The following is a 22,085-nucleotide window of genomic DNA, read 5'->3' on the forward strand; positions in this document are numbered from 1 at the left end:
TACACAGGTGTCCTGGGAGGGGTGTCAGGGTGCCCAGGTGTCCTGGGAGGGGCGTGAGGGTGCCCAGGTGTCCTGGGAGGGGCGTGAGGGTGCGCAGGTGTCCTGGGAGGGGTGTGAGGGTGCACATGTGTCCTGGGAGGGACGTGAGGGTGTGTAGGTGTCCTAGGAGGACTGTCAGAGTGTGCAGGTGTCCTGGGAGGGGTGTCAGGGTGCACAGATGTCCTGGGAGGGGAGTGTCACAGGTGTCCTGAGAGGGACATCAGGGTGCGTAGGAGTCCTGGGAGGGACGTGAGGGTGCCCAGGTGTCCTGGGAAGGGTGTAAGGGTGCACAGATGTCCTGGGAGGGACGTGAGGGTGCCCAGGTGTCCTTTGGAAGCCTCTGCACAGGGCCTGGTACTTCGTCTGGCCAAAACCTGAGGAACGTGAGTCCCCTTGCCCTCCATCCCACTGCTTTCTCCTGCCACCCCTGCTGGCTACCTGCAGCCCCTCACCCTCTGTGTACTCCAGGGCTGCAAGGCTCAGTCCCCTGCTCAGCTGCTACTGCTCTGGCTCTGAGAGCCCTCTAGGGTCACGGGACTCCTGTTATTGTCTCTCAGAACTTGTCGCCTGCTCTATTGTCAGCCATTGGTCGGAGACCCTGAGACGGTTTCCCTGAGGCCCATCTTTCCTTCCATCAGTGACTGTGCCCCAAGAGCTGGTGAGCGCAGGGAGTGTGGAGGTGTCCTGGAGAGTTGGCCAGACTGGGGGTGGCCCAAGCCCCTTCCTGTCTGCAGGGTTACAGGCCTCTGCACCTGATGACCCGCGTCCGGCCTGGGTGCCTCTGCCTGGCTGTGAGGGCGAGGGGTGGGCAGGAGTGTCGCCTGCATCCGCTCACTCTCCCTGAGCAGTGGCTGACAGTGGGCCCAGCCTCCTGCCCCCCCGTCTCCCCACCCCTCCCGGGACACAGGCAGGTGATGACCTCTCGTTGGAATCCGTGATCAGATCTTCCTGTCAGAGGCTGGTGCTGTGACAGCCTCTGAGAAGGTGCCGTGTGAGCACCAAGTGTGTCGCAGACCAGGCCCACATGGTCCTGCGCAGCAGGCCAGTCACAGAAACTGAACTCTGCCAAAGAGAAAGCGTTCTCTTCACAAGGTGGAGAGATGGAGAGCAAGTCTCGAATCCGTCTCCCGAGGGTAGGAACTGGGGTGTTTATGGGAAAAGAAGCAGGGGGCTTACAGCGTGGGGAGAGGAGGACTGAGGTGGAGTGACCGTTGGCCTGCACACGTGCGTCCCGCCTGCCCTTCCTGGGACACGTGGTGTTGTCAGACGTGGTGGTGCACGCCTGTGACCCCTGAGACTCAGGAGGCTGAGGCAGGATGGCAAGGTCGAGGCCAGCCTCAGCAACTGAGACCTGTCTCAAGATAAAAATGAAAAGGGCTGGGTGTCGCTCGGAGGAGAGCCCCTGGATCCAATCCCAGGGCCAAAAGCAAAGCAGAGGGAAAATGAAATGAGGTGTTGGCGTGATCTGGGGAGAAGCTTCTGTCCTCCAACTTCAAAAGTCACCGTAGGGCTCTGCGCAGCCCCACGGAAAGGTCAGCGGTTACAACCCAGTGGCAACCCCTGGTCCCTGGAGAGGGCCCAGGCACCTGTTAGCATGACCCACATTCGGCAAAGCTAGCAGGAGCAGAGCCGTTGGTCGCTCTGGGTGACCCTGAATGAGCAGGCGAGGCGGGAGAGCCTGTCCAGCCTGTCTGGCCTTCAGGCTGGAGCTGCTGCTGCCCAGAGCGGCCTGAGGAGGTGACGAGGAAGCCATTGCTGACGTCCCTCTTGTGGAGCTGCCTAGTGCCTCTCCCTGCCTCGCTCTCCCCTCTTGGTCATGTTCCCCGCGTGCCCCACCTCGTGGCCTCCAGGATGAAAGGCGCCCCTCAGTCCCACTGTTTAGGAGGTGTGGGTGTCTGAGGGAAGTCCCCCTGAAGCTGGGCAGTGGGCCTCCAGGAAGGCTGGTGGTCCACGGGGGCGTGGGGCAACAGAGCCTGGGCGTGTCACCGTGGCTCGGCCTCCGTCCCCACACAGCTCTTTGTGTGCAGCTCTGCCTGCTGCAGGCTGGAGCTGGGTGACACCAGGGAGGCACAGCCACCTGCTCTGGCCAGTGCTTGTTGCTCCACCTGAAGTCCCCCTCTCCCTTCATTTGTCAGTGGTGCAAACAAGCTCTTTGTTTTGACTTTGGCGAAACTTGCCGGAGGGAGAGGAGGGTAAGCGTTGTCTTGTCACCAGGGGCTGGCCAGGCCCCTGCCGCGTGGCAAGTTCAGCTTCCACATTTGACAAGCTTGTGACACTGAGGCCAGTATCTCGAGTCCCAGGCTTTGGGCAAGTCCCAGGAGCTTTGGGGGGACATTTCATATCCAAATCACAACAGTGTGTACCCCACCTTGTAGGTGAGGATGCAGGAGATCGTGTAGGGCACGTAGTGCATGGTGGGGGCAGAGCTCGGGCCAGGTGCCCTCCCTCCCACCACCAGCCCCGCCTGGTGCCTTCTGGGAACAAGGCCATTAGGAGGTGGCCCTCAGATGAGTGTCCACCACGTGCCTGCTGTACAGAGGAGAGGCACCACAAGTGCTGAGCACAGGGGTGACCCCAGGCCCACACGGCTGTGTGCAAGGCCAGAGATGCGTCTGGCAGACACTGGAGCACAGCACGTGACGGAGCTGGTCGGCAGCCCCGCAGCCTGGCTCAGCACTGGGACCCTTTTGGTAGGGAACGGTTAGACCCACAGCTGCCCCGGGTCAGCCTCCTCTGAACAAGCATGAACGTGGGGCCCTGTGTCTTCGTCCATTTGTGTCGCTGTACCAGAACACCCGAGGCTGGGCAACCCATAATGAGTAGGGATTTACTGGCCCACTGTCTGGAGGCCAGGAAGTCCAGAACCAGGGGCCTGGCACTTGGCAGGGGCCTTCTTGCTGCACCGTCCGTGATGGAAGCAGAAGGGCATGAGCGCGAGCCCCACAGGCTGAAGTCACCCGGATGACGCTCGGGTTCCACGAGAGGGAGCCAGAGGCCACTCGCCTCTTGAAGGTCCCACCCCTCCTCCCCCTTGGCCTGTAGTTCTGAGGAGCCTCTTAGGCTGTTTTCACTCAGGCCAGTCCTGCCCAGGCCCCCCACCTGCTTTGTCCCCCAGGGTTGGTGGCCATGCCTTCCCACTCACCTTCACAGCTCAGCACAGTAGAACACACAGCGTGGGAGGCCCGCCAGGCCTGAGCTGAGTGCCCCGAGGTCTGGGGCTGGAAAGAGGACAACCCCTGTCACTGAGATATGACCAGAAAGTTGTGAGCTCTGTGGGAGAAGCACACGGGTGAGGTGAAGCAAGGAGACCGGGCCTGGGAGCCTCGGCAGAGGGATCGAGTAGTCCACAGAACACTCGGGTGGGGAGCACTGCGGGGTCGGCTAGTGGAAGGACGCAGGTCCGCCTTGTCCAGAAGCAGTCACGGGTGGGGCCAAGCCTGAGGAGCCCTGACTCATTCAGAGACCCAGCAAGGGTTGGGTCTGCGTGCTCCAGAGGTGGCTTAGGCTGCAGCGCCACTGTAGAAAGCAAGTAGAGAGAGGGTGGGGAGTAGAGGCAGAGCCCGGTAGATCCACTGGGCGCACGTCCAGGAGGGAGAGGCTGAGACAGCTGGGGGTGGACGGAGAGGCCGTGACTCAGGCGGCACCAATGAGACGCTGACTTCTGAGCTGTGGGAGGCCAGGAAGGAGCATCAGGGCACCTTCTCCCCCTGGATTCTGCAGGATCCCAGCTCAGCTCAGGAGACAAGAGGTGACTCCATGTGTCCTCCACCCTGGCCTCTGGCCACATCCTGCAGGGAGGTTAGCTTAGCACCAGGACATCTGGGCATCTAATACCTGGCACTGTCCCACGGGCACCTGCTCCTGCCCAGGACGCAGCTCCTTCTCTGCAGTGGGCTGTTGCCTAAAGCTTCCCAAGTGCCAGCAGCTGCCCTGAAGGAGTTACTCTTCTCCCTGTCCCTCTGCCCTGACCTACCATGGGACCACTGGGCCAGTGGGAGGGACCAGGAGACAGAGGGGACCAGAGATCTCATGTTTGAAGTGTGTCTTAAGCACAGGGTCATGGTGCCCTGGGGGACGGGCTCCTGTCTGCCTTCCCCTGCCCTCCAGAGAGGCATTTGCTGAAGCAATGCGGGGCAGCTCAGGCCAGCAGGCCTCATGAGGAATCCAAAGTGCATGACCACAACAGACCACTGTGCACACTGTCTGCCATCCAGGGTCCTGACAGGAGGGGAACCGGCCATAGTGACCCGGCCAACAGACACAGAGGACCTTGCAGCAGTGAGGGGAGCCCAGGCATCCAGGCCTGGGTCCAGGGAGGGAACCAGGCCTGACTAAGGCTGCACAGGTTGCCAGGACAGGAGCTCAGCCCCAGGAGAAGGACAGAGTCCGACTCAGGGGCGGGCCCAGCTGCCGAGACCAGGTCCCAGAACAAGACAGAGATCCACTGTCCCAGCAGAGCCCTGGGCCTGGGCTAGGCTAACAGCAGAGCCCCAGCATGTGAGGCTGGGGCATCTCAAAACCTTCTGCCTCGGCCAGGATGAGGGAAGGGGCAGGGACACCAGTCCACTGTGGACACCAGCCAAGAGCAGCTCCTGGCTCTCCTGGGGCCTGTGAGCCCTGCACCTCGGTCTTCACGCTGGTCTCCACTGACACACAGTGAGACTGAACCTATGACACAGGGTGGCATTTGCGGGTACCTTTGCCTTGCTCTGCCACTTGATGTACGTAAGACTGCTAGTAAGTGACCTGACCATGCTGGGCCTGGTTCTTCAGCTGTCCCAGGTCTGTGAGGGAGCAGTCTTCATGGTTGTGAGAACTAGGATTCAACCGGGACGTTGCTCTAGAGCTGTTCACCTATTCATTGCTCACGTTCCTAAGAACAGGGTGGGAAGGACCACACGGACCCTGGCCTCTGTGACCCGGAAGGCTGAGGTGTCCCCCACATCACTGTTGATATTGGGGCCCTCTTGTTGTGCCATCTCATTCAAGGGTGGAAACAAAGCCACTTGCCCAGAGTCCCTCCCCCAGTCATTGTCTCAGCTGGCAGAGAAGGCACAGTCAGCTCATTCCCAGGCTGGCTGAGCCTGGACTCTGTCTTGACTGTGGCACAGGGACCTGAACACACTCCCAGCAGCAGTCCTCTTCTGACCACGAGGTTTCCCCACAGGCCTCGCCTGGTCCTGGCTCCTGCCTTTTGGGGCCCAGGTCGGATGCGGCCCTGGAGGCTTCAAGTCAGCCCTGAGCACAAGAGTGATAGCAGGACCCTGCTCCCCCCAGCTGCTCCAGACTCCTGCTGCTGGCAGCAGGGTAGCCTTGGGCACAGAGGACCTAGGCTCTGCCCCCAGTTCCAGCTGGGGTTCTGACACCCACCCTCTCTGTGTCAGTCCTTTACCCAAAAATGCTGGTGTGATGGTGCACACCTATAATCCCAGCAACTCAGGAGGCTGAGACAGGAGGATCACAAGTTTGAGGTCAGTTTGGGTAACTTAGCAAGAACCTGTCTCAAAATAAGATTCAAAAAGGGTTGAGGATGAAGCTCAGTGGTAGAGCAGCCCTGGGTTCCATCCCTACTGTCACAAAAGAAAAAATAATTAAGTGGAATAAAACAGGCATATTGGGTCTGACCCTTCCAAGTCTGCTGGTGATTTTAGGCTGGAGGCAGTGCCAAGGGGATCAGGAGGGACGTGGCAGTTAAGGAAGCAGAAGCAGCAAGTGTCATCTGAAGGCAAAAGGGGGGTCAGCAGCTAAAAGGGACAGTTTTTAACCAGGTGGAAGTCTGGATCTGTTGCTGTCCACACTGCGGCTGGCGAAGGAGCAGGCGACAAACTCCTTACTGCTCACAAATTAATCTAGAGTCCAGTTGGCAGAAAATAACAGGTTTTATTCAAAGCCAGCTTTAATGGAAATTGGGAGAAACTTTTTGCTTCAAAAATTCCATTTTTGGGTTGGGGATGTGGCTCAAGTGGTAGCGCGCTCACCTGGCATGCATGAGGCCCTGGGTTCGATCCTCAGCACCACATAAAAATGGGGATATTTGTCCACCTAAAAAAAATAAATAGAAATAAATAAATATTTTTTTAAAAAATCCATCTTTGGAGGGTGAGGCAACCTTTTAAAAGAGAAGAGACACGAGGCAGGACAATAGGGTAGGACCTACCCACGTGCAGTAGAGCCTGTGCTGGGCAGGCCGGGCTCTGCCCTCAGGCCCCCGGTCCGGTTTGGCCCTGGGCTTCACTCAGCTTGAGGACGTTGCCTTCAGTGTCAGGGGCCCCACCTTCCATTTGAGTCAGATCCTGTGTATGGCTGAGAGGGAGGAGCCCCGAGAAGGGAGAGAGGGGGTGACAGCAGTATCAGTGCGTGGTGCAGGTGCAAGAGCTGCACTCTGTCCGGAGGCCAGGGCCATCCCTCTGTGGCAGGAGGAGCAGAGGGGCGCGGTCGGGCTGTTGGTGGGTCTCTTGCCTCCACTGACCACTCTGCTCTGTGCTTCTCTGCCCCACAGGCCCCTCCACCCAGCGTCAGGTGCAGAATGGCCCCTCTCCTGAGGAGATGGACATCCAGAGAAGGTAACCCACACCCAGCAGCGGCCAGCCTCCCAGGTAGTGCTAGGAGCGTCCTTTAGTGAGCGAGGACACCGTGCAGAAGGATGCGGGAGCCCGGGTGTTTTACAGGGAGGCCGCTGGCCTTCATTACACAACCCTGCTAATAGCCTGGCAGGCCCCACCCGCTGCCCATCTGTCACTTACTTCCACCTTCCCAAGGGCACCAAGAGGTAGTTTTGACCTGGGGGACTTGCCTGTGGAGAGGTAGCTCCCAAGGGTCATGGGGTGAGAGTGATCAGCCCCCACCAGGGGGACGAAGGGCAATGCTCTGTCCTGAGATCAGAGAAGAGGTCTTAGTGGCCCTCTGTGGGGTGGCTTCCCAGGGTCACATTGCCAGGAACTGCTCTCATATCAAGGCCTTCCTATTCCCTGACCTGTCCCAGTGCCTAGGAGTGGGAGCCTTAGGGTGAACCATCCTGAGCCTCCGTCTCCAACGTGGTGATCATGACCCTGGGCAGGCAGCATTACCCTTGCTCAGCCCACCTCCAGCGCGTGAGGAACCAGATGGGCAGACGCTTCCCAGAGTGGGTGTGACAGGCTCATTTTTGTCAAGCCACACCCACAGACCCGCAGGCCTGCCTTCCAGAGCCTCAGGAGTCCAGAGCCTCAGGAGTCCAGCTCTTGGTGGTCCGGGAAGGTCTTAGTCCTCACACCTCCCAGGGGTTTGTTTCTGCGTTGCTGTTTCCCAGATAGGCAGTGAGTCCCGGAGGGGGATGGCTCAGGTCAGCAGAGGCTCTAGAGAACAGGGCAGGCAGGCAGGTCTGATTGCAGCACAGCCCCTAGAGGAGGGCCGGCAGGGTGCCCCAGCAGGACAGGAGGGAGGGAGAGTGCACAGGGGCAGGTGGCTGCTGCCCAGATCCCCCAGCTGACCCCCAGCACTGTTCAAACACCAGCAACACTGCCCCCTCTGACCCAAGGCCCAAGCCAAAGGGAGGCTTGGCCGTGGGCTGCAGGGGGCCGTCCTCAGACCAGGGCCAGCCTGAGTCTGAACCGCAGAAGCCCAACACCAGAGGCAGAGACCTTCCGCCCACTGGGGGGTCATTCCAGACCTTGGTGGCCCAGGGAGAGATGACTTCCTGGGGCCCACACAGTGAGGCAGTGACTTCAAGCACAGGAAACTCATTTTCATGCAAATACTATCATAACTTCAGACCCAATTTTTAAATATTTTTTGGATATCTTTATTTTGCTCTGGTTTCTGAGCATGTGGGTCTGCGGAGGTGGCAGGGGTTTGGGTGATGCTCTGGCAGTGGGTGGAGAGGCCCGGGGGTGCCACTGGGGCTCCTCACATACCTTCGATGCCCGGGGGGCTTTTGCTTCCTTTTGTTGGCATCAGGCATGCCCCTTACAAGGGCCCAGGGCAGGTGGCTGCTTACTTGCTTAACAGACAAGCACTTGGGGTCCAGGAAAGGGAAACAACTTGCCCGTGATCACAAAATCGTATGAGTCACGGACGGAGCCAGAAAGCTCCCTGCCCGGACGAGGCACCTGTCTTCATCTTCCACACAGTGCTCCCTCAGCCTCCACAGCCAGAGTCCACGAGTTCGCCACACACCGAGAATGCTAGCCATGGTCCCCGGACCCACGCTGCCCTGGTCCTTCCTCATGTGACAGAGACCAGTCTGGAGCTGGGCCCAGAGCACCCAACCTTGTGCCTGCGTTTGGAGTTCTCTCCACACAGGTGCAGCATTGCTGCTGTCCCTAAATGATTCCAGAAGGCCCTTCCTGTGCCACCATCTCAGTCCCTGGATTCTGTGCATGTATTTGTGGGTCACTGTCCTCACTCAGCCAGCCTTTGAGAGCACCCTGAGGCCACTCTGTCACGAGATGTCAGTTCCCACGGAGGTCCATATAACGTGGTCTGCAGCTGGCCCTGGGTAGGACGGGGCCTGCAGCCTTTGTGTCTGTTTCTCCGACAACCAACAGTGCCTGGGAATTGCCTCAAGGAGCCCAGCCAAGTGCGCTAGGAACAGGTGTTCCTGCGGCAGACCAGTCAAGGCCACGGACCCCCAAAGCCATGGGCGCCTATCAGCCCCAGGGGAAAAGCTTGATCAGGCCAGTGGGTAAACCCACACCGGCCGGAGGTTGACCTGGGCTTAGGAGGCCACCACACACCCCATCTGAGAACCCAAACCTGACGGTGCCCCGTTCAGTGGAGGCAGCTGGCGCAGTGGTTCTCGAGTGCTGGGGGCCAGCTCAAGGCTCTCGGAGCCGGAGCCCATTGTGGCATCTGGCTCAGCACCTGCCTGGTTGCCTTGCAGACAAGTGATGGAGCCGCAGCAGCACCGTCAGGAGTCTCTGGAGAGAAGAGCCTCATCCACAGGTGAGAGCCACCCTCTAGCGCCCACACAGAGCTGGTGGTAGCCCCTCCGCCCAGACAGGGCCGGGCACAGCAGGCCTCCAAGGAGCTGCTGATAACACAGCCTTAGAGCACAGCGGTCGTTTCAGATGGGTGGGGAACAAGAGACCAGAGCAGGATTAGGGGCCACTGAGCTTGGTCCAGCCTGTCCACTGGCTTTCTGGCCCTCCTGACACTCGTTCCTCAGTGGACATTCAGGAAGACCCTGATGTGTGTCAGGTGCTGGGCCGGGGACACCAGTGACAGGGCCAGTGACACCAGTGACAGGGCAGAGAGCCCCTATCCAGCAAACGCTCAGGGAAGTACAGGGCTGGAGGAGGAGGCCCAGAGGCGGCTGGGTCCAAGGGGACTGTCCTGAGGAGAGGCCACCAGGCTGTCCTCAGCCCTGACTGCAGCTTGGCACATCAAAAGAGGAGGCTGTCGTGTTGGCTACAGGCATAGGACGTGTGTCCTTTGCCTTGTTTCGTTTGCTCGAGTGTCCTCTGAGGTGAGCAGGTGAACACTGTCCTGGTTTTCTGGAAAGGAAGCCAAGCCCCTGGGCACCCTGTTCTTGGAGGCCAGCTGTGCCTCCCCCACTGCCCTGCTGTGTTCCTGGTGTGGGCCGGGCCCATCATGGAGGGCCTCCCATGGCTCCGGCCTTGCCAGCCCAGCGCTCGCCCCTCCAGCACCTGGCTGCTCTTTCTGCTCCTCCCCACAGCCTCTTCCCTCCTCTCCCTCACGCCCCCTCACCTAACTCTGCTCTCCTGCCCCATCTGGCTCCATCCCACAGTCCTCCGAGAACTCCCGCTGCACGGGCTCCTGGGCCCCGGGTGCCTGCTCTGAGCTGGGGAGGTCTGTCTGCTTCAAGACTGCTTCCCACGAGGCCTGGTCACTGGGCGAGGAGCCTGTGGCTCTTCAGCAGCACCCATCACAGTGCCTGTGCACGGTGGCGGCTCAGGCAGCCTCGGGGGGGCGGGGGGCTGGCTGGATGCCCAGTGGGGCTTGGGCACTCAGCAGTGCTCCCTCACCATGTCCCCATTCAGCCGTGGAACCCCGCTACCTGCCACAGTCCCCAAGGCCAAGGGTTGGTCCCAGTTACATCTGGGAGACCGACAGCACCTGAGAAGCACCTGGGAAGGTGCTAAGTGAGGAGAAGGGACAGAGGCAAAGCCCCAGCTGGCGCTGCCAGAGCCTCCTCTCCCGCGGGCAAAGCAGACAAGAGGAGGCCCAGGAGTGCTCCGCACAGGTGTGACCCTGTGGGTCCCACCAGGCTCCCCATCCAAGGAGACCAGAACAGGGCGTCATTGTAACAGGCCCCAGTGCATCCCCAGGGCCTCCTGAAAGGGGCAAACCTTGATCTGTTCCTGTGCCTCTCAGGAGCCGGCTGCCCTCTGTCCTTCCTCCCAGGGACCTGAGGTGAGATCCAGGCCCAGCCCCAGCTGGGGCCCAGGGACCAACTGAGCCCCTGTTCCATTCCAGGGCCGGTCCTCCCACCGGGGCATCCCTCATCTGCAGCCAGCGCCCCCCTCTCATGTAGTGGGCCTCCGCCCCCACCCCCACCCCCCGTCCCACCCCCACCTACGGGGACCGCCCCCCCACCGCCACCCCCCCTGCCGGCTGGAGGCGCCCAGGGGGCCAGCCATGAGGACAGCTCCGTGTCAGGACTGGCCGCCGCCCTGGCTGGGGCCAAGCTGAGAAGAGTGCAGAGGGTAAGATGTGGCCTGGGGAGCAGGTCGGGGTGGCACATCCCCCGCCCACTGTTGCCTCCCCTGTGCAGTCTGAAACAGTGCCCTCCTGTGCCCTCAGCCAGAAGATGCGTCTGGAGGCTCCAGTCCCAGCGGGACGGCAAAGTCCGATGCCAACCGGGCGAGCAGCGGGGGTGGTGGAGGAGGCCTCATGGAGGAGATGAACAAACTGCTGGCCAAGAGGTGGGTCTTCTGCCTCCTGACCCAGGGCTGCGGGAAGCTGCTATCCTGCCTGGGCCCCACGTCCTTTGTCACCCAGGGCTGGCCAAGCAGATGCAACTATGGCTCACATTTCCGCCCATCCGAGGTGTGAGCCAGGAGTCCTCTGAACTCTAACTCCCTCTCATCAGTGCGACAAAGTGTTGAAGCATCCGCTGCGTCCAGCCGTGTCCTGAGCAGGAGGGCCTTCGGGGGAATTTCAGAGATGTCCCAGGGGGAAAAGAGGATAGTCCCTGCACTTGGGATGTCAATGGGGAAAGATGCAGTCCCAGGCTACGAGTGCTCTGGTGGCTGTGGGGGGGGAGTGACCCTTCCTCTGGGACTCAAGGCCCAAACACACCCCGGCGTGGCTCCTGACCAGACGGGTGCCTGGACAAGTCGCCTCCTGCACACCCTGATCCCCACACAGTCTGCCTGGGGGCCGGCGGGTCCAGCAGGGAGGCAGCTCCTAGGTTCTGGGTCAATGTGAAAACCTCAGGCATCTTTTCCTCCCCTGTGTCTAGGAGAAAAGCAGCCTCCCAGACAGACAAGCCCACAGACAGAAAGGAAGACGAAAGCCAGACGGTAGGCCCGCCCGCTCGCTTGGCCTGCTCCGCACAAGGGAACTACCCGGCAGGCCTTGGGCTCGTGGATGTCCCGGCTGGGACATCCACATGATGGATGCCTCACTGGGTGACTCGCGGGAGTGGCGGGAGGGCCTTCCTGGTGCAGGTCCAGGCAGGTCTGCACCCCGGGCACTCCCAGCCAGGCAACGCTCCCTGGAGCTGCCACCCAGCAGGGGACAGAGGCTGGCAGAAAAGCCAGGCTGCCTGGGAGTGCAATGCAAGGATCCCAGAGCCCTGGAGGGCCCTGTGGCCCCTCGCCCTTCCCTGGCCCAGGGAGCTCAGGCACAGTAGCCCTCAGAGGGTGGGACCAGACTGCGCCTGTATGGGGAGGGCCTGGTGAAGCCCAGGGTGGTTTCTATTTTCAAATTATTCCTGATCCCAAAGACTACACCTCAGCCCACCAAGTCCAACAGGAGTGGCCGGGGAGCCATGGCAGAGGGACCTAGAAGCCCGGGCACCCGTTCTTGGCCACATCCTGGGCATGGTCTGGCCCCTCAGAGCCCAGAGCCCCCTCTTGCCCTTGTCCGGCCAGTTCCTTCTCTAGGTTAAGACAGACTCCTGCTGAGACCCCAAAGCTTAGGGGTGAAGTACACGGGGCAGGATGAAGAGGGACTAGAGGTGCCACGGTGGGGACCAGGGCACATGTCCCTTGCCTTCCCCTCCCAGTCACCAAACAAGCAGCTTGTGTCTAGTGGGCTCCAGCCTCCTGCCACCTGCTCCTCGAGCTGCAGAGGGTGCCTTGCTCGGGCCTGGGCACATGCAGTTCCCTCTGCCCACCAGCCTGCCCCTCTCGCCTGTCCTTGTCTACATAATCCTTCCTCTCTAGAATATGACCTCCTAGACCCCAGGCTGGGAGGCTCCGTCTGGTCCCCCTGCCCCTACTTCTCCCCAGCCTTATGCGGTTCCGATGGCTATGCTGACGCACTTGCTCCAGCCAGGTCACAGGCTGGGGGCCAGGCTGGCTCCTCGCTCACCCGCTGTTCCCTGCTGCACACACAGTGGGGTCAGCCAACCTCCCCGCCACAAGTTTCTACAAGTGCAGAGGCCTGCGTGGCCAGGAGCCACGGGTGGGTTCAGGGTCACTACCAAGTGTCTCATTCCAGCCACAGCAGAGGGCCTTAGGTCTGCACAGGCTCTTCTTACCGCGGACGCTTCACAAAAAGAGAGTGGCTCTCACACCCAGGATCCAGAAGAGAACCCCAGTCTTGAAATCTTCAGCCTCATCTTCCCCCACCCCACCCTTACTGGGGATTGGACTAGGGCTGCCCTACCACTGGGTTACCCCATCCCCTGGCCCTTTTATTGTCATTTTGAGACAGAGTCTCACTGAGTTGCCCAGGTGGCCTAAGATTCGAGATCCTCCTGACTCAGGCTCCTGAGTCCCTGGAGTGACAGGCGAATGCCACTTCACAGGTTTCCTCCTCTTTTATAATAGGCCTGGCCACTGCTATTTCTTGCTCCCCTGGGCCCTTCTCACACCAGAACTAGCCTCCAGGGTGCAGGATTGCAAAAGTCCCACACACAGGCATGCGCACACTGACTCTCACAGCAGCTGGTATGTTCTTTTTTGTGCCTTTCAATATTTACCAAATTCTCTTCAGTGAACATGTACTGGTTTTATAGTTAATAGAGAACAAATGATTATTATTTAAAAGAAGAAAATAGCTCCCGAATCAGAGTCAAGTGACACAGGCTGGCATTCTGCCACTTGCCATCCTTGTGATTATGTTACTGCTCTGTGCACCCTGAGCAAAGCTGCCCCTTGGCTTGCTCTAGGCTGCATCACTGACAGGAGGGTGTGGGCAGCCTCTTACCCAGCCCAATTGAGGCACCAGGTCCCTTTTATGCAGGGAAGACTTTTTTAAATTATAATATAAAGACATTGAAGGAAAAACATTCTAATTTCTTAATGACTCTTATTGTACCCATATTACATTTATTCTTGTTGGCTTCTTTGGGCCCTGGGTACCAGACACGTGTTAATTGACATAATCCATTACTCAGCTCTTTTTTTAATATATAACTTTATTTTATTTATTTTTATGTGGTCCTGGGGTTGAACCCAGTGCCTCGCTCGTGCTAGGCGAGCACTCGACCCTGAGCCCAGCCCAGCCCCACTCAGCTCTGGTGGTAGTTCTCTTCCTCAGGACCAGAGACTCCCAGAATTCATTTGCTCACCCCACAGGTATTTGGGGGTTCCTGCAGATGCCAGCCTGTTCCTGGTGTGGGGACAAGTGGTGTGTGAACACAGGCCTGGCCCCTCACAGGTCCCTGTTTGGACAGGGGTGGAGTACTTGGCTTTGCACCCAGAGTCCCTGGACTGGGAGGGGCCTGTGGGAGTCCCAGAGTCCCCACCCCAGCCTCACATAGACCAGATAAGGAGAAGCAGAGTGCAGACCGAGCGTGACAAGGGCAGTAACAGATGCAGACATGGGCTCTGGGTCCGGAGGACACTAGTGCAGTCTAGGGTGGCAGGCATCCCTGGTCAACATCCTGCATAGCAACTGCATGTGTGTGGTTTAATAAAAGCAGAAGTCATGTTTACTTAATAAATGTCATTTTCTTGATAGTGAAAAATCTTTCCAAAACACGTGCCCCCATCATGTTAGCTTCATTACTGCCAGATCGCTCACATCTGTTGAGCATCTCTGCAGATTCCTGCCACAGACGTGGCCGACACACACTTGCCCACTTGGTAGACCTGCGGTGAGCTCTGTGTTGCAAGGGAGGGACCAAGAGACACTCTGCTCCTATAGAACTCACTTACAGCCTCCTGGGAGGGGCAGAGATAAGCACCAGAAGAGCCCAGAGGTGGCCCAGAGGCCCGTTAGAAGCCGGGTTTGTGCGTGGCTGTTGGGGGATGAGCTGGAGTTGGCCAGGTGGGGCTAGAATACAGTGCATCTGCAAGGAACGCAGGGAATGAAGCCTGGGGCTACAGGTGGCATGGGGAGGGCTGGGGAGGGCTGGCAGAGGCCACACGGATACCAGGCAGGCACCAGGCCCGGGCCTGACCCAGCAAGCCTCCTTCAGAGCCAGGGGGTCAGACCTCAGTTCAGCTCAGCCCGGCAGCAGTGGGGATGAACTGCAGGCTGCTGGGGGAGGGCAGAAAGCTCAGCGCAGATTCTTGCACATTGTGCTGTCTCAGTGAAAGGGAAGCAGGTGCTCCTGGGGTGGTCCACAGGCAGGAGCGTGGCTGTGGCAGGTCTGTGTCACCCTCGCAGCCAGTGCACCCGCGTGGCCCTCGGTAGGACACCTCGTCCACACAGGGGCCAAGTAGTGCCAACTTGACTGGCGTTACAGAGACCCCCAAACCATCTCACTCCTCCAGAAATGCAGCCCCAGCCCTGCCAGCTCCTTCACTGGCCATGGCAGAGAGGACGTAGTTAGGAGGGTGATGAGCTCAACAGAGGAGGGGCCTGGCCTACAAGGAAGGGCTGGGACCCTGAGCTGGTTCTGCTGGCCACAGGTTCCTCAGGAGGGCGAAGTGGGTGATGGGCAGAAGCCCGTGAGCCCCTCCACAGGGCACTGGCGAGGAGAATGTAAGACCCCTGAGGTCAGGGCTGGACAGGGTTTGGGGACCAGAAGGAAGCTCTGGGCTCTCTCTCTCTGCAGAGCCTGACCTCTGCAGCTCTTCTTTCCCGACTGTCACGTGCCCTGCTGGGATCTGGGTTCTCGTTCTTCAGTGTTGTGTCTTCTTTTGCTGATCACACAATGGTTACGCGTTCACCGAGACATTTGGAAACAGGCTCTATCAGTGACCCTGGACAAAGGCGTCCTGCCCTAGCCCAGGCGGCCTCCCTGAGGAGACTGACGGAAGCAACTTTCTCTCCCGTTTTAGGAAGATCCCAGCACCTCCCCCTCCCCAGGGACCCGAGCCGCCAGCCAGCCCCCTAACTCCTCAGGTAAGAGGGTTCCACCTGACCTAGGAGCCTCCAGTCTTAGAGCAGGAGGGAGGGACTCTCGGGAGCAGAGCCCAGGCCTGTGGAAGCCCAGCTCGTGAGCTCCCACATTTCCCCGGGGGGCTGAGCAGAAGCACAAGGGGCACTAGAGCAGGCCCCTGAGAGGACCCTGCGTCCCACTCGAGGGAAGGCACTTGCCAGCAGCGCCCACCCCAGGATGGAGACAGCGCCTAGAGCTTGGGGCACACTCTGGGGCCAGCACTCGTATGAGTGATTTTTTTTTGTCATATAGTTTTGGGTTTTGTTTTTGTGGTGCTGGGGATGCTACCAGGGCCCCCCGTGCTAGACACACGCTGCACCACTGAGCCACACAGCCAGTCCAGGAGGAAGTTTAAACATTAGAGTCTGGGTCTCCTGGTAATGCCAACTCGATCTGCAGACACCGCCCAGCCATCTCACTTCCCCAGAAGCGCAGCCCCCACCCTGTCGGCTTCCTCCAGGCAGCTGTGGCAGAGGGGCGTAATTAGGACAACCGGATGGGTCAGCAGTGGGAGGAAGATGCAGGGGCGGCCGCTCAGGCATTTGGCAGACCTTGCTCTGCACCTGCTCCACACCAGCATGCGGGGACCACGCGGGTCAGGCTGCCCCAGCCCAGGCCGATACAGCTCTTGCCGGCTCTTGGTGTGTCTCACAGGGTTGTGGTGCCCCCCACACCTTAGCACAGGTAGCTGGCTACGGTGGGATCGCCAGTCCTCCCTCTGGCTCTCCCTATGGTGTTGACTCACCAAGAGCCGCAGAGTCTCGGCTGGTACACAAGCTCTTGAGCAGTTAAGTGGTTTCCCCAGCTAGGAGTTGAGGCCGCTTATGGCTATGTGTTTTGCTTAAGGCCATAGCCCTTATGGTCCCAGCTCTTGTGCCTGCAAGCCTGAGAGGTGGCTTTGAGGAGACCTGGCCAAGACCCGAGGTTGGTCTGCAGGTCTCAGCTCAAGCAGAGCAGCCTCCTCACTACCCCTGGGATTTTGCCTTCTGGCCCTGCGCATCCTTTAAAGCCACTGAATTCCCTCTAGGCCAACACATGTCTTTAGTACAATGAATTATAAACTCGTCCAGGTTGAGTATCCCGAATCCAAAATTCAAGTGCTCTGAAATCCAAAATTCTCTGATAAAGTATGCAAATATTCCAGAATCTGAAGCCCTTCTGGTCCTGATCATTTGGATCAGGGACACTCAGCCTGTAGTTCTTACTTAAAAGACAAACCAGCCTCCAACCAGGCAGGAGAGCGCTGGGTGGGACGCAGGGGAGGCTGCAGCAGGAGTGAATGGGATTCCAGGCACCCGGCCACCCCACAGCCAGTGGGGCAGTCCTGTTTGCTCACCCTGTCTGGGAGTCCCTGGCTCCCTACCTGCGGGACCTGCTCCTTAAGAGATGGGGCCGTGGTGAGCGGAGATGAAACCAGGTCACACATCAAAGAACAGGAGCCTGAGTCCTGAAGCAGGGGAGACAGGGTGACAGGGGGTGACCTGGGCACCAGGTACAGCTCCACTTGAAGCAGATCTTCCTGCCAAGGGCTCTGCACCCTTCCTGCAGGGGGCCCTGCTAGAGTGTGTAGGGTCGGGGTGGCCCGGGTCCTCTCAGATGTGTGGCTCTTCATCTATGAAATGCATTGACAGAGGCTGGCCGGAAGCCCTGGGAGCGGAGCAACTCGGTGGAGAAGCCTGTGTCTTCATTACTGTCCAGGTGAGCTGCCCTGGGAAGGCCTGAGCCGCGACCTGGTGGGCAGAGGCGGGTGCTGGCGCCGATTCACGTGTCTGTCTCATTCCATTGCCGTAGAACCCCGTCCGTGGCTAAGAGCCCTGAAGCCAAGAGCCCCCTTCAGTCACAGCCTCACTCTAGGTACCGAACAACCCTCCTGTGTCCCAGGCTCTGGGGCTTCCTCTGTCCCCTTTTCCACAACTAACACCCCCAGCCCTGTCTCGCGTGGTGGCACTTAACAGCTTGCTCTGGGAAGGGTGGTGTGCCCCCTCAGACCTGGGGAAAGGTGGAGCTGGAGGGACTTCAGGGTCACCCAGGCCAGCCCCTTCCTCTCCTGCCTAAGGAGAGGCCAGGCCAGGAGGAGAGAGGCTGCCAAGAGGCAGGAAGTGAGCTAGGTGTGAAGGGGAGGCAGCCGTGTGGACAGAGCCAGACAGAGCAGCTCGCCTGCTGGAACTGGCCCTGGGCTCAATAGTCCAGGACCGCCCCACACCCGCCCCTCCAGTGTGGCGCCCCTTCCCTGCCTGCAGCACAGGGAGCCAGCCTCTCGCGGCTAACTACACTTGCCAGACCCAACCCAGTGTGACCACAGGACAGAACACTGGGAACTGAGCTTGCCCCAAAAGTCAGAGACAGACAGCCCCAGTGTGCCTGCATTTGAAGGCCTCTAGAGCCCACCCCAAGAAACATCTCCACTGTCCACTGCTCACTGAAGGAGGAGCCCCCTGTCACAGGGCAGGTAGCAGTGGAGCTCGGTCTTGCAGAATGAGCAAGGTGAGGAGCAGAGCCCCGGCCTAGCCCGGCAGCCCTGGCCATCAGCAAAGCAGAGGGACACAGAGGAGACTCACAGTCAGCCAGGCTGTGTGCCCAGAGGAGCTCCGTATAAACAGGACAGCCGTGGGTCCTCCAAGGCACAGGCTGTGTCGTGGCCAGGGACAGGCTGTCGGGAGCGGGCTGGGCAGGCCTCTGGATAAGACATCGTGAGGACAGCTGCAACCGCCCCCCGCAAGTTCAAAAGACCCTAACACAGGACCGCGTGGCTGGAGAACAGAGGGGGACGGGAGGGCTGGAGGAAGGCAGCCTGAGAGGCTGGCTGGAACTAGTGCCTGGGAGGTCACTCTGGCTGCGAGGAAGGTGACCAGAGCAGGGGAGGCTGGAGCCTGCAGCCCCCCAGCACAGCTGGCATTGCCTCTGGTGGACCTGGGTCGGCAGCCATGTTCTGCGGGCAGTTGTCCCTCACTGGGCAGGAACGTGGAGTGGGGTCTCTTTCCAGCTTGGAGACAAACCTGTCCTCGATTTTCATAGATGGCTCCAAAAAGGGCAGGCTTAACCCTCCCTCAGGCGTGGGCAGAACCCTCCCTCAGGCTCGGGCTTGCTGCGGGTACGCTCGCTTCTCCCGGAGGGGCTGTCAGGCTGAGGTGGGAGAGCTGAGGCCTGGAGACATGAAGCAGCTGTCCCAGGTCCCAGCACCTCCTGCTGCAGTGGGACCTGCAACCCACAGAACGGGGCTGACGTGCCAGGGGCCTCTGGCCGGTGCACTTGCCTGCTGGGACCACACTGGGCCTTTCTAAGTCCATCGAGGAGGGCACAGGGCACCTCCCTCTCCTCCCGCATTCTCCTTCCCTGCAGAGCACATGGTCCTTGGTTCACCAGCCCGTTGAAGTCTGAGGCTGACCCTCAGCAGCCGAGCTGGCTCTGCTCGAAGGATGTGCACATGTCAGCTGTCACGCCCTCGAACCTCTACCTGACTTGGGCCACATTCATTTCCTTGGAACAGGCTCCAACTGCCATTCTGTTCACAGGGGGAGGGAAATTGGTCCAGACCACATGTCTGCCCTGCGGCACCAAGATCCCTTTCCAAAAGACCCTGTCGTTAGATCGGTGCTGTGCGAGGAGATGGGGGGATGCCCAGGGAGAGGCATTCAAATTCAGATCAGTCACCCTTAGTCCAAACCTTTTCAAATAAGTACAGACCATGGAAGCCAAAGCAGCAGTGCCACGTCCACGAGGTCTCTTGAAGGAGAGAGGCAGCATCAGTTACCAACACCAGGTGCTGGTGTGGGTGGGAGGCGGTGTCCCCAGGGCATGGCTACCTGGGACTTCACGTTGAACTCAATGCCACACTGCTGGGTTTCCCCAAGCCTCGGCTTAGCCAGGAACACGGTCCCCACGCTGAGGAGCAGGACATTGGTGCTTCTTCCACAGGGGGCAGTGGGTGGGTGGAAGACAACTTCCATCAGACCTTCTTGGAGGAGGAATGTGGTCACGGCGCCCACAGGCACCCTCGGCGGTGGACACTGGGCATTACTGACTTTTTTGAGCAGCCTAATAGTGACATGGGTGAACAGCACCAGGACTACCAAGGGAGCAGCCTGGCCCTTGCGGGGGACCTCTGGCACCCCCAGACTTCCCCAGTGCAGGGTGCCTGCGGGCTCTGCCGCCCGCTGGTCTGCACCTGCCGTTCCTCTCCCAGGGTGAAGCCTGCTGGGAGCGCTAACGACGTGGCCCTGGATGCCTTAGATCTGGACCGGATGAAACAGGTGAGTGTCTCCTTTCCTCAGGGCTGAGCAGCCAGCAGGCACGCCCAGGGGGGCCACAAAGGCAGGCAGGGAGCAGCCAGAGGAGGAAAGGGGGTGCCCATGTTCATAGTTTGTCCCCAGCTCCTGCTGTCACCAGAACAAAGTGATCCTCCACCTTCTGGTCCCCCCAGCCTGTCTCAGGGGGCCTCTCCCGTGGGACAGCCCTGGGTTTCACCAGTGTGCACCTGAAGAGTGGTGGAGCATCTGCCCCCACACCCCATACTGTCCTTCCCCAGCTGGGGACGCACCAAGGGCTGCGAAGGGCAGGGTGAGGGCGAGACCCCCGGCCCTTCACCTGGAGGCTCTGCCCACAGGAGATCCTGGAGGAGGTGGTCCGAGAGCTCCACAAGGTGAAGGAGGAGATCATCGACGGTGAGTGGGCTGCGCGGGCAGCACTGTCACTGGGGCCCCATGGTGGAGTGTCCTGAGAAGGGGCAGGGTTGTGCAAGGAGCAGGGAAGGCAGTGCTCCTGCCAGCGGAGGTGGGGCCAGGGCCCCTTGTCCCCCCAGGCTCTGGTTGTGGGGACCCAGGCTCAGGAGAATTGAGTGGTTTGCCTAAGAACACCACCTCCCCGGGCTGCTGGAAGATGGGCCCTGGTCCCTGGGGGAAGCCCAGCGGATATTCCAGACTTCTCGTTCTTTATTTCATTATCTGCCATTGACATTGCTCTCTGGCCTGCCACCTCCAGTCACTGGTTTTGGAGTTCTGAGGGCTGCTGCCTTCCTGGGAGGGGTTGCTGGGAGCCAGGAGCTGAGCGCCACCATAGCCTGCCTGGCCCCAGCAGCCTCTAGCCCCAGAGCAGGGCGGGTCCCGTGACATCCGCCCAGGCCTTTGAGGAGCTGTCTCAGATCTGCAGCCAGAGGAAAGGGGAAGCTTGGGCAGGGCTGGCTGGCCCAGGACAGAGCGGCAAAGTGCAGCCTGCGCCACCCCCACCGGCTGTCCCCTCCAGGAAGGTGAAGTCTCAGGCTGGGTGGCTGGCTGTGGGCCCCAGGGCATCAGCAGTGACCTGGACGAGAGAGTCCTCTGAACTCAAAAGTGGCAAAGGCTGATGGCAGACTCCAGAGGGCAGAGGGTCCGTGGGGGGCCGCAGACCCAGGCCCCTCCTGCTGCCTGGTCCTGGATGTTGGCTCCTGGGCCCAGGAGGTCTGTCCGGGGAGAGGCCAGAGTTGACACGGAGGACTCCAGAGGCCCTGGGAGGATGTGGGGAGGGCTTGTGGGGGCGCAGGAGAGGAAAAACAAGCTGGGGGCAGCTGGAGGAGGCGTGCACAGAGTCAGGACCCAGCAGTCAGCAAGGTCTCCTGCTGCCACTGGGGAGCGCAGCACATGGCGCCCACTTTGTCAGGGAGGGTCCCAGGTCCTCTGAGCAGACCCAGATGCCACCCATCCAGACCCTACGAAGACGCCTGAACCTCAGCACACAGGGCTGTCCCCCACCCCGCCCCGGAGAGCCCTGCCCCACTCTGGAGCTGAGGCATCAGAGAGGCCTGGCCATTCCAGACCCCAGCCAGCAACTTCTGTGCCAGAGCAGGTGGTGGCAGCAGGGACTGTGGCAGGAGTGGCCTGTGAGACCAGAGACCTGTGCCAAAGCTGCCAGTAGGCCGCGCCCTGTGTGGCCTCTGGCAACCCATGGGGGCTTCCAGCAGCCCGGGCAGGTCCACGGGGTGTGGCAGGCTCCCCACGGCTGCCCCTGAGCCTCCCTCTCTGTCCTGTCCCTCAGCCATCAGGCAGGAGCTGAGTGGGATCAGCACCACGTAAGGCGACCGCCACCCGGAGGACAGCAAGGAGCCCCCGCCCGGCCTCCAGCGCACATGGAGCGTGGGAGCCAGGATGCGCTCCACCTAAGTCTCAGCCTGTGATCAAATTCAAAACGAGGAAACAAAGTTCAACTCCTGGATTTTTTTAGATTCTATCTGACACAGAATACCAGGTCTATTCTCTTTTTTTGTATTTTATATTTGCTTATTTAAGTGTACATTTCTTTGGTTTATAGAGGACACCCCCAAATCAACTGCTTCATTAGATGGTTTCCAGGTTTCCTCCAGGTGACGCTGTGAGCCCCTGAGCTGGCAGCGAGGGGCCGGCTGGGCTCGGCATCCCGCACAGCACGGCCACCCAGCCAAGCTCCGCCCCAGCACCTCGGTGTTGTCTGTCCACGCACCACGTGTTGTGTCCACACAGTAATAAACCACTTACTGTCCACACCATGGGCTTTGGCTTTCACTGTCTCCGGCTCCAGGTTGCCCTGGTTGGGGACGCCCCTTTTCAGGGAAGGGGCCAGGGCCAGGGCGCGCAGCCGTGAGAGCAGCAAGAAG

General features: G+C 60.0%; 1 protein-coding gene across 5 annotated transcripts in view; it reads left to right on the plus strand.

Moving 5' to 3' along the window:
- Positions 1-21,974, plus strand: part of Evl (Enah/Vasp-like) — a 139,014-nt gene extending 117,040 nt beyond the window's left edge. For 4 of the 5 annotated variants that reach the window (XM_046426283.2, XM_046426284.2, XM_046426281.2 and 1 more), the window contains exons 4-14: positions 6,539-6,602; positions 8,900-8,961; positions 10,456-10,685; positions 10,783-10,904; positions 11,444-11,504; positions 15,384-15,447; positions 17,116-17,182; positions 17,276-17,338; positions 19,668-19,734; positions 20,088-20,145; positions 21,491-21,974. In XM_046426283.2, coding sequence (XP_046282239.1) covers positions 6,539-6,602; positions 8,900-8,961; positions 10,456-10,685; positions 10,783-10,904; positions 11,444-11,504; positions 15,384-15,447; positions 17,116-17,182; positions 17,276-17,338; positions 19,668-19,734; positions 20,088-20,145; positions 21,491-21,528 — 896 coding nt within the window. In that variant the 3' untranslated portion in view covers positions 21,529-21,974. The remainder of the gene's footprint in view (positions 1-6,538; positions 6,603-8,899; positions 8,962-10,455; positions 10,686-10,782; positions 10,905-11,443; positions 11,505-15,383; positions 15,448-17,115; positions 17,183-17,275; positions 17,339-19,667; positions 19,735-20,087; positions 20,146-21,490) is intronic. The other variant, XM_046426285.2, reaches the window with a different exon arrangement.
- The last annotated feature ends 111 nt before the right edge of the window (positions 21,975-22,085 follow it).

The sequence above is a fragment of the Marmota monax genome, unplaced genomic scaffold, assembly GCF_021218885.2.
Source record: "Marmota monax isolate L192 unplaced genomic scaffold, Marmota_monax_Labrador192_F-V1.1 WCK01_AAM20220418_F8-fsc00183, whole genome shotgun sequence".
Lineage (NCBI taxonomy): Eukaryota > Metazoa > Chordata > Mammalia > Rodentia > Sciuridae > Marmota > Marmota monax.